At 38.7% G+C, this 12,120-nt stretch overlaps 1 protein-coding gene across 1 annotated transcript in view; it reads right to left on the bottom strand.

The window, feature by feature from the left end:
- The window catches only part of FREM2 (FRAS1 related extracellular matrix 2), a 159,809-nt gene that overhangs the window by 35,157 nt on the left and 112,532 nt on the right, over positions 1-12,120 (bottom strand). The window contains exons 7-9 of the mRNA XM_004779525.3: positions 4,448-4,597; positions 2,374-2,583; positions 773-970 (exon numbers count right to left, since the gene is read on the bottom strand). Coding sequence (XP_004779582.1) covers positions 773-970; positions 2,374-2,583; positions 4,448-4,597 — 558 coding nt within the window. The remainder of the gene's footprint in view (positions 1-772; positions 971-2,373; positions 2,584-4,447; positions 4,598-12,120) is intronic.

The following is a 12,120-nucleotide window of genomic DNA, read 5'->3' as shown; positions in this document are numbered from 1 at the left end:
GGACCAATGATAATGACAGCACGTCAGTTACATCGCTTCATGACATCCCAATTACATCGCAGGCCCCAAAGGATACGTGCGCTACTAGAACATAAGGACCAGACCTTGAGGATATTGTCTTTTCCCCTGCTGCACTAAAGGTACAAAGAATGTGTGTGTAATAAGCCCCCAATAAATACTTGCTGAATGAATGACTAAATGTTTGAACATATGCAGTGAAACCCCCTATCTGTATGGGAAATTTCTCCAGTGTCTGTTTTTAAGTTCTGTCAGCCATCTTAGAAAATAAGTGATAAAGAGCAAGTACCAATTTTATGTATGAATTTCTGGCATTATGATTAGGAAGCAAATTTACCCACCTTGCACAGGATGATCAGAGTTAACTTGATCACAGGACTAGTTTCTAGTACAATTACTGGATCACAGTGATCGAACAGTTTAAGGCTCTGAATTCATATTAAAAGTGTGATCTCTATTTCCTTTCATTTCTCTCACTTGAACACAGTATCCCAGTATTGCGAAATCTACACATTCGCTATACCACCACATACGCTCTGAATAAACAATACTGCACATCCCTGGAAATCAATTCATAAATTACGGACACCAAAAAGATGTTGATTCGATCTATTCCATCTCACTATCACACAGTGCACACAAAACCACATCATAAGCTTGTTGAGGTCAAGAAGGTATATTTTCCCGATATGTATTTCTCATCAGCAATTTGGCTTTCTCAAATTCCAAATAAAAATGTCAAGCTCCACCTTACCAGGGAGAAACGTGATGATGGAGCTATCTGTGTTTGGACGTTCCTCAAAGTCTGTCATCACCTGCGCAGAACCCTGCCGTGTGTAGCATCTCACGGAAGACTCGTAGTGAAGGTCTCCACTCCTGTGGATCACTGCAACAATCTGCCCGTCATTTTCGTTGCCAGTATATACTCGTTCTTTGAACTGCATCTTAGGCACTGCAAAGCAAACAAACATATGGATCAAGGTGACCGGAAATTTCCTTAAGGAAAATAGTATTTCAGAAAGCAAGATTTAGTGGAAAGAGTAATGAAACAGAAGTGAGAATTGGGATTCCAATTTCTACCTAGTCACTTAACAATGTGTTGGCCTTAGGCAAATCACTTAAATAAATGGTTTTGATTTCCTTATCTTTGAAATTTGGCTCTATTTTATGGCTCTATTTCCCAGGCAGATGCAGGGAAATGCTAAACAGTAGAAAAAAAACCAGAAACTTTGAGATATCTGTATCTATATGCAGATACATTGCTGATCTGATTGCTTAATCATGAGCCTTTCAGAATTTTTGAAATTTCTGAATAATTTCTGAATAATTTTCAAATAACACTCAAAATTGTGACACAATTAGAAGCATAGTTTATGCAGACCATGTTAGAAATGTTGATAATGAATATAGTATTTTATATCTATAATGTAAATATATATATAAAACATTTTTGAAAATGAATATTATGTATATATTTAAGTGATACTGATGAGGGGTGAATTAAATATAGGTCTCATTAACAACAGGTTACACTCTCCTAAGCAATGTCAAGATCATCATGGTTGAAAATTATTCAGAATCCTTTCTGAGGATGTGTCAGAGAGCCCTACCATTTGTCCAGCAGCTGCTTGTCTTAGAGCTATGTTTTTGGCACCTTATTAGGGAAATTTCAGGAGCGTCTGGGTGTAGGTGATGATAGAAAGTCTTGCATTGAGAAGTGGAAAAAGACCATTACGGATGGTTCCACCTATGTATGGTGAGGAAACGCTTGAGACTTAATCAGGATATTGCTGGCAATCTCACTTTTTTAATTTGAAAGGACTCCCTAATTTTATCAAAATGGTCAGAATGAAGACATGGTCAGACAGGGTATCATTATGGGTTGAATTGCTTCCCCTCCAAGTTCATTGGTTAAAGTCCTAACCCCCACAACCTGAAAATGTGACCTTACTTGAGGTCTTTACTGAGGTAATCAAGTAAAAATGAGGTCATTAGACTGAGCCCTAACTTAATAGAACTGCTGTCTTTATACACAGGGGAAATTCAGACACCATGACACACAGAGAAGATATAATGACACAAAGGGCCAAGATGGGTATCTACAAGCCAAAGACAGGCATGGAACATCTCCTTCCCACACAGCCCTCAGAGGAAACCAACCCTGCCAACACCTTGATTTTGGACTTCTAGCCTCTGGCACTGTGAGATGAGAAATTTCTGAGTCTGTAGCACTTTGTTATGGCAGCCCTAGCAAACTTATACATGTATATAAACCCCAGTTCATCATTTCATTCCATCTGTATATAAACTCTAGCCTATAAATTTACTCATCATTGTAAATTAATAAACACTCACAATCTGAGACAGAATCATTTATGGACACTGTGGCTTTGCTGGGCTCGCCGAGGGCAGCATTCATAGGCATACGAAGCACCAGTTCAAATTTCTCAATTCCCTCCAGCACCGGCTGCCCAATGTCATCCAGGATGATAACACGAACAGTCTGCATGTTGACTCCAGGTGTGAAATCTAAATTCCGACTGATTCCCACGTAGTCCGTTCCAGCTATATGGGTAACAAAAGAATTATTCAGTGGGGGACTGACTAAACTAAACCAAATTATGAGAAGCAAATTATGTAGATTTAGTATTCTTTTTAAAAAAAAATAGAGAGACCAGTATAACATTACAGTAAATACATTTAATGAAATGCAAAGGATTAGTATCATATTGGTTTTCGAGATGGTAGAACAAAGATGAGGTTCTGAAATTTATTTTATATATGTCTAATGAGTTATTTTAGCTTTAGTTATATAATCTCTCTATCTTTATTTTGGAATTCTTGAATGGAGTTAATAAAAATCAGGTCTGACGAGCCATGAGAGACTGTGGACTATCAGAAACAAACTGAAGGTTTTGGAGGGGAGACGGGAAGGGGGATGGGTGAGCCTGGTGGTGGGTATTAAGGAGGGCACGTATTGCATGGAGCACTGGGTGTGGTGCACAACGAATCTTGGAACATTGAAAAAATAAAATAAAATTAGAATGTTTAAAAAATCAAGTTTATCATAAATGACCTATGAAATATATACATTTAAATATTGTTAACATCAGTTAAATATCTGTATTTACTTTCCAAAGCTACAAGAGAATATACTACTTAGGTGTGGTTTTTTTTTGCCTGTTGGCTAAAGAAACACATTTCAGGTAAAAACTTTTGTCCCGCATGATCCGCCCACATTCACCCCAGGCAAGGAGAACAATCCTTTATTCTCAAAGACAATATGATTTTTGGCTTATTATTTTAGACCATGATGTGCAAACCTAATGTTGACACCTCCATTTATGTCTAAAGTAGTTACAAAAAAAACTGTCAGTCAATCTTTAGGCACCACATTCATAAAGACTGGGAGTGGGTGACAAGGGTTTAATATTATTGCTTCTTTGTTTTTGTAACTTCTGTTCTTCTAACTCTTATTTTAAATATATTCTCTTTACTTCTGAATACACATCTATGAGTGTATCTGCCCTTAATTCATTGTTTTAAATCTCTGAATCTCTTTGTGGTTCTTCTTGTATTTCTCTTTTCTGCTGCTTCTTCATCTTTATTCTCACCTCTCTCTTTGAATTTTTTCTTAAAAATAACTAATTTGGTGAATCAAATGCTTATTGGACATTAACTACATGCAAAGCATCATGCTGGTTCCACTACATGGTATGGCCCCTGCTTGCTTCGTGTGATAAGTATGTGCCATGCGTGTCATGTATGTATGTGTGCACGTGTGTGCACATAAGAAAGTGTACTCTGTTGGCAATTTAAAAGGGATAAAAAAAGGAAATTTCTAATCCCATGCTTATCCTAAACTTTATGATCAACTCTTTGGAGATGTAAATTCCAGAACAAAAGGCAAGCGTATCCCGGCTAGCATAGCTTATATAATGAAGTGTGTGGAAAAGCCTTCGGATCTGAACTATTTTGGGGGGCATCTGGTTAAAATGAGGAGGGAAGGGAACCAAGTTGGAGATGCACATCTGCACGACACTTACACATCATTAGATTTCTGTGAGGGTGGCCAGCATGACCAATCTTGTGCATACCGATGCCACAATATTCAATGATGTTAGGTTTGCCAAATGGAGAGAACCAAATTCATGTAAATACAGGCATTAGGATTTAGGGTCATTGACTTACATGTTTGCAACATAGCCTCTGATTTGTGGCTTTTCAATGTATTTTCTCACAGTAGTGAGAAAATACTGTAATACACAGAACCTAGACTTACCTATGATATAATAATAATTTCAGAAAAAGCTCCATTCTTCCAGACTGCTTTCAGAGGTGTGAAGTAGTTTAGCATTCAAGTATTTTGTGTCAAGTTGAGTTGAACCCAGGGGAACAATCAAAAGATCTGCTGTAGGAAACTGCTCACCGTCAGCAGAGGGAGGATCCGTTTTCCGGGATCTCACGGTGACACTGGAAGACCTGGATAGGTCCGTGCCTGTTCTCCACACTCGCACCTCCACGTAGCCAGCGCTCTCATCCACAGGGTACTCGATGTCGCCGAAGTAGAAGACAGGTTCTGAGAAGAAGAAACGGTACCCTGGTGGGTGATTTTTTTTCCCACCTCAAGCCTAATTGGTGGAATTTCAGAGAAGAGTTAGCTTCATTTTACTGACTCTTTTCTATCATATTTTCTCCTTTCAATAAGGTAACATCCCTTTAATCTGTAGATTTATATAGTTTTCAGGTCAAAAGATCTCTGCTGAAAAACAAAAAGTGCCTCGTGGAACATTCTCATTTTGAGGCTTGAGTTTACTTTGTTCCCCATCTGTGGGATTATAAGTGGCTCTAAATGTACTTCCTGTTCAGTTTAGCAAGTAAAATAACACCCCAAAGGAAACAAAACATGCAGGCTGAAATGTGGTAATTTTGGTCCGACTGCTCATTGTATCGTCACCTGGAGACTTTGCAAGACAACATCTTCTGGTCCATTACATTTGGCCTTAATCCAGCATATTTGAGTCTATAATAACTACTGCAGAGTTACTACCTATTGGCACAACTAAACTAAATATATATAATTACCAGACCAGAAGGCTTTAGGGAGACCAGGACACGATTGTAGGTTACCTACAGAGATTTGGGGGTGCCTTATACCACCTGAGGATCCACTAGAGAAATAAGCTCCTACCAAGGGATTTGTCTTAAACATATATGAAAACAATGTGATTTTGGTCATGAAGGTAGGACACATGCTTTGGAGACTCTGTGTTTTTCTCTGGTATTGGTGATGAATTGATCCAATCATCATCACTCTGTCTGATTCCTCCTGTGACCGACAGTTTGACAGCTTACTGTGTAAGACAGCTGCCAAAAGTCACAGTGGTAGCAATTAGCTGAGTAACAATGGACATTGAGAGATAATTCATGAGCTGACTTATAAAATAACTTTCTTTGAAATATTCATAGCCCATAAGAAAGTGTAGAAATAATAGAGGGTATATTTTCACCCACTGAGAGTTTATTTTATAACCAAACCTTGACAAAGATAAATTAATTTCAGTGTAGACACAGAATAAGAGCCCTTTGACTTGAGAAATTTTAGTTATCTCTGTCTGGTTTCACAAAACTCAAAAGGACGGAGTCTCAAAGAATCATATAGTTTGTCAATGTTCATAAAACACAAGACCCTTAAAGAGATGACCATTATGTTTCAGAGGATTTAACTGAATTACTAAACACAAAAAAATCAAGCAAAACCCTACAGTCACAGCTTACAATCAAAGGCAATCCATTTGATGCACTGTTTAAAAGGAGCATAAATTCTTTATTTTTCTGACCCAAATAAATTACCTCTATTAAAACTAGAAAATTAGGTTTTCTTTGTTCTTCCATATAGGGGGGGGGGCATAATAAAAAGCATGCAATTTCCCTGAACTCTTGAACAATATAAAACCAACCCTAGACATTTTGTTTGCATATTTCGGTTCACGGGGTGATAAATCTGCCCAGGGCATACTTCACCTCCTTCTCATCTTTTCAACTTGGACAGTGTAAGGGCAAGTGAGTGTGTGGGTGTACAGATAAAGGTGTTAGTTTATTAACCTTAGTCAAGGCAGACCTCAAATACAAGCCGATAAATTCCTTACATTTCTCACACCTAAGCAGGGGGCAAAGGTGAAGACAGAGCTCTGAAAATGCTTATTTTGACCAGATGGCCAAACCAGGCACATCCGTGTTTTTTCAAAGGCTTTTAACATTATTATGGAAGCTTGATCATCGGTATCCAACATGATCTCTGTCTCTTCACATTGCTGACAAACCATATCATCATACAAGTTAGGTTTCTGAGTCATGGGAGAGAGCCGTGAAGGGTGGTGAGCGGGGGACCTACACAACAGCGCCTCCTTTCTTCCGATTTCCCTCCTCTTCAGATATATTGAAGTGGGACAAATTAAATCATGTAAAGGACTAAGGCTGTTAAACACTGAATGAGCTACATATCAGAGACAAACTGAAGCAAAACATATGTGTGTTTAGACTCATTCTGTCAACAATGTGTCAAGTAAGGGCACCTGGGTGGCTCAGTGGGTTAAGCCTCTGCTTTTGGCTCAGGTCATGATCTCAGGATCCTGGGATCGAGCCCCACACCAGGCTCTCTGCTTAGCATGGAGCCTGTTTCCCCCTCTCCCTCTGCCTGCCTCTCTGCCTACTTGTGATCTCTCTGTCAAATAAATACATAAAAATCTTCAAAAAAACAACAACAACAATGTGTCAAGTATTTTTATGTTATAGTTTAATGGGTAGTTCATATAAGGAAAAATTTTTAGTAAGTCCTATGTAGTACTCTGAAAATTATGTCAATCAGCATAAAGAGTAATGATAATAATTACCATCTTAGAACATGAACTATGTGTCTGACATAAATGCTTTATAGGTGTGTGTGGTTTTGTGTGTGTGTGTGTGTGTGTGTGTGTGTGTGTGTGTGGTGGTGTATGCGGCAGAGAGGGGGAGAGAGAAGACGACAGAGAGGTGAGAGGATCTGGCATATGCAACAAAGTAATAAAAATATGATTTATGTGAATTGATACAAATAGTATTATCATAATTGTTTATTGTTTAGTATGTTGCTACTTCCCGCAGAAAGAAAAGATGGGAACTGGAAAAAGGTTTTAATTCTAAAACTCTCAATTTTACTACAGCAACCAATAGAAGGCATTAGAAAAGATACTTATTTCCTTAAAATTAATTTGTTGAAAATTGGTAGATTTATGTGATTCCTCCTATGCTTCACTGATGACAACTAGAAAATCGATCTATTAATCAATTGTAATCATTGCAGTGAATGTACAGAGTGATTAATATGATAAGCTTAAAACACACTTCAATAGCTTTTATAGGAAACAATTCTTGTTAACAGCCTAGTTCCTTAGGATCTGAATAAAAATAAGTGGCTAGACATTAGTACCTCTATCTTTTCAGTGTAGTTGAAAGAGAACTGAAAAGAGTAATCATTATTATTATTTCAGTTTTTCAATACCTTGTCAAAAATCTCTACAACTTAAATATTGTTTATGATTGTTACCATTTGGACAGAATCTCATGTAGTATAAATGAGTTAAAAAATCCTTCAAGCAGTGAATTGAGTCATAATCACTTAAGATAAATGGCAAGATGTTCCTGGAACTTTTTAATGGGTAGCTAATAAGCATGTAAAAGGAAGTGAAGGATAAATAAACCAAGACTGCCAATAGCTGAAGAATACCTACGCAGAATCCAGAAGAATTGCTTGTTCTGGGAAATTACTATAATTCTGAGCAAGATTTTAACTCCCCTTTCTTTGGCAACATGTTTTTGTCTAGGAGCTTGGTTTCTCTTAACAGTTCACTACAGACCTTTGCCTTAGTTTTGTAGAGACCTACATTACAACTTCAAGTACTTTAGGAAAAGCCTATTTCTTCTGTAATCAGATCTCAAATAGGCACTGTTCTGTACAAGTTCGTAGTCTTAATGGAGAACACAGTCGGTGGCTGGTACTGTGACCTGGAATGAGAGAAGATTCTAGCAAAGTCATGTATTCTGCAGCCTGCACATTATTCCTCACAACTCCAGGATGTGTTAATGACACTCCAGAATGCATGCTTATTCCCTCTGCAGAGGCGAGATAAGTTATGCCCAAATAGTGTGTGTGTGTGAGCAGTTCAAGGGAGGTTTTAATTTAGCCTAGTGAATTTTATAAGGGAAGCCAAACTATTCTGTGTATGCTTTGTGGTGTTACTCTTGTAAAGGGCACAGATGAAGATACTGACTACAGAAGAGTCTGTGCTAGCTCATTAAACAATAACACGCTTATAAAGAATTTACACACTTAAAAAATTAACATGCTTTTCCAGGTGTGGGATACTTTCACCACAAAGAGCAGGGATAGGATCCTGTCTGTTTCCTACAAATATGGTTGATGAGAGGCTTGGCAAGCCATATAAGACACATTTACACACCCACAACAAAGACAAAGGGAAAATAACTTAAGTTTTTCCCCACAGGGAAAAAGTAAACTTTTTTTTTTTCCGCTAAGTCTATGGTGTCTAGATTGATGTTTACAATTACACTGTGTCTCATGAGATGAAAGAAATAGGTGCCAGTAGTAATTGCTATCTGGAGCCAAATCTTATTTACTCACGTGTACACGGACCATCAGTCAAGGAAGCTTTGTAGTTCTAATGAACATGTTTGCTTAGAATGGAACAAAATGCAAGCTTTCCTGCTGTCTTTTGGTTTAGTGCTGAAAATAATACAGAGAAACTTCCCTAATTATTTAGAATTCAGGTCTCTGTTCTGAGCTCTGGACCTTAATAGGTAGCTGCCCCCTCGGTCCTGGGCATCTCACAGCAAACTTCTTCCAAAGAGTCAGGAGAGTCACCTCCGCTGCTTGCTCCTGGTTTCTCTCGGGCTCAAGGGCCACCTTCCTAGATCTGGCCAGCACACTTGCCATTTTAATCTCCCCCACACCCACTTAACCAGGCTCTTACCCAAAAAGGTCATCCCTCAAAACAAATTTCATCATAGTAACCCAGCTACAGAAAACCTGTCAATGTTCCTCACTGCTCTTAGATTGTTCATAAAGTCCTTAACATGGTTGACAAGACACTGGAGCCTCTGGTCTCAGTTTACCATTAGATCTCATTTTAGTCCCCCTTCTGCTCAATAGTCTAGTGTCTTGAATGTCTTAGAAGGGTTGTTTCCAGACTTTTTGCACACTCCTTTCCGCCTCCTGATGTGGGTAACCCCTGCTCCTTCCAGGCTTTTGCTTAGAAGTTTCTTGTGCTGGGAAGCACCCTGTCTTCCCCATCACAGCCCCCATTCTCTCCACAGGTGGAGTCTCAGAGTTTTCTGAGGGGAGGAATGAAGCCTCCTTCATTCACTGGTGTTTCTCCAACACTTAATGTAATGGATGCTTAGCAGTAGATGCCCAATCAACATTTGCAGAGTGAAGGAATATCAATAAAATAGAATTTTTTCTTTTTTTCAGAACAAATGAATAAATACATCTTTGTGGTGGGTGAGTTAGAAGACTACACCCTTGGGGCACCTACGTGGCTCAGTCAGTTAAGTGTCTCACTTTTGATTTCAGCTCAGGTCATGATCTTAGGGTCTTGGGATCGAGCCCCATGTTGGGCTCCCTGCTCAGCGGAAAGGATGCTTTTCCCTCCCCCTCTGCCACTCTCACTGCTTGTGCTCGCTCTCTCTCAAATAAATAAATGAAATCTTAAAAAGAAAAAAAAAAAAGAATTATCCAAGGTTTAAAAACTGAATTGATACTAGGCCTCACCTCCAGTTTATGGAATTAAAATTTCCAGTGGGCGCCCCAGGCAGCAATGTTTTTCTTTTTTCTTTTTTTAAATGAAAAACAATTTTTTAATAGTAGTTTTCAGTTCACAGCAAAATTGAGCAGAAGGAAAAGAAATTTCCCATATACCCTTGACCCCTTCTCACACTGCACCGGTATTTTTTTTTTTTTTTAAGATTTTTTTTTTTTTTTTTTTTTTTTTTATCTGACAGAGATCACAAGTAGGCAGAGAGGCAGGCAGAGAGAGAGGAGGAAGCAGGCTCCCCGCAGAGCAGAGAGCCCGATGCGGGGCTCGATCCCAGGACCCTGGGATCATGACCTGAGCCGAAGGCAGAGGCTTAACCCACTGAGCCACCCAGGTGCCCCTGCACCGATATTTTTAAAAACCTTTACATGTTTCAGCAATCTGTATGTTGTTTTAGTTCATTTCCATGTCTTTAGCAAATAATGACTACTTGTTGGATATCACACTAATTGTTCTGATTTAATATCTTCATTCTCATGATTACCTTATGAGGTATGTACTATATTAATCTTGTTTTCACAGAGAAGGAAACTAAGGATGAAGGAGGTTAAGAGATTTGTCCAAAGTCACACATGAGGGAAAAATGGTGGACACCCATTTTGGTGGACAAAGTCCGAGCCCTTAACTGCACTAATTAACATTAACTAAGGCAAGAGAGGAGTCATAATACAAAAGGTTTTCAAGCACTGGGTGATGTATGGAAGTGTTGAATCACTATACTATACACCTGAAACTCATGTAACATTGGCATCTGCTTAAAGGCAGCTTTGTGATTTTATATCTTACATTCTCTAACCTAGCAGCAATGATAGATTAAAAAAAAAGGTTTTGTCTGTACTGTTATTTGCAAATATCTTCTCCCATTCCATGGGTTGCCTCTTTGTTTTGTCGACTGTTTCCTTTGCTGTGAAGAAGGTTTTGATCTTGATGAAGTCCCAGAAGTTCATCTTTGCTTTTGTTTCCTTTGCCGTTGGAGACATATCTTGAAAGAAGTTGATGTGGCTGATATCAAAGAGGTTACTGCCTATGTTCTCCTCTAGGATTCTGATGGATGCCTGTCTCACGTTGAGGTCTTTTATCCATTTCAAGTTTATCTTTGTGTATGGTGTAAGAGAATGGTTGAGTTTCATTCTTCTACATATAGCTGTCCAATTATCCCAGCACCATTTATTGAAGAGACTGTCTTTTTTCCGCTGTATATTTATTCCTACTTTGTCGAAGATTATTTGACCATAGAGTTGAGGGTCCATATCTGGGCTCTCTACTCTGTTCCACTGGTCTATGTGTCTGTTTTTATGCCAGTACCATGCTGTCTTGGTGATCACAGCTTTGTAGTAAAGCTTGAAATCAGGTAACGTAATGCCGCCAGTTTTATTTTTGTTTTTCAACATTTCCTTAGCAATTCGGGTTTCTTCTGATTCCATACAAATTTTAGGATTATTTGCTACTGCTTTTTGAAGAATACCGGTGGAAGAACTTCTCAAACTCAACACACACAAAACAGATAATCATATCAAAAAGTGGGAAGAAGATATGAACAGACACTTCTCCAATGAAGAAATACAAATGTCTATCAGACACATGAAAAAATGTTCATCATCACTAGCCATTAGGGAGAATCAAATTAAAACCACATTGAGATACCACCTTCCACCAGTTAGAATGGCCAAAATTAGCAAGACAGGAAACAACATGTGTTGGAGAGGATGTGGAGAAAGGGGAACCCTCTTGCACTACTGGTGGGAATGCAAGTTGGTGCAGCCATTTTGGAGAACAGTGTGGAGATTCCTTAAGAAATTAAAAAAACAGCTTCCCTATGACCCTGCAATTGCACTACTGGGTATTTACCCCAAAGATATAGATGTAGTAAAAAGAAGGGCCCTCTGTACCCCAGTGTTTATAGCAGCAATAGGCATGGTTGCCAAACTGTGGAAAGAACCAAGATGCCCTTCAACAGATGAATGGATAAGGAAGGTGTGGTCCATATACACTATGGAGTATTATGCCTCCACCAGAAAGGATGAATACCCAACTTTTGTAGCAACATGGACGGGACTGGAAGAGATTATGCTGAGTGAAATAAGTCAAGCAGAGAGAGTCAATTATCATATGGTTTCACTTATTTGTAGAGCATAACAAATAACATGAAGGACATGGGGAGATGGAGAGGAGAAGGGAGTTGAGGTTAATTGGAAGGGGAGGTGAACCATGAGAGACTCTGGACTCTGAA

The sequence above is a fragment of the Mustela putorius genome, unplaced genomic scaffold (assembly GCF_011764305.1).
Source record: "Mustela putorius furo isolate JIRA1106 unplaced genomic scaffold, ASM1176430v1.1 tig00003942_pilon_pilon_pilon, whole genome shotgun sequence".
NCBI lineage: Eukaryota > Metazoa > Chordata > Mammalia > Carnivora > Mustelidae > Mustela > Mustela putorius.
Note: the sequence above shows the minus strand (reverse complement) of the source record. Positions and strands in the feature narration are given on the sequence as shown.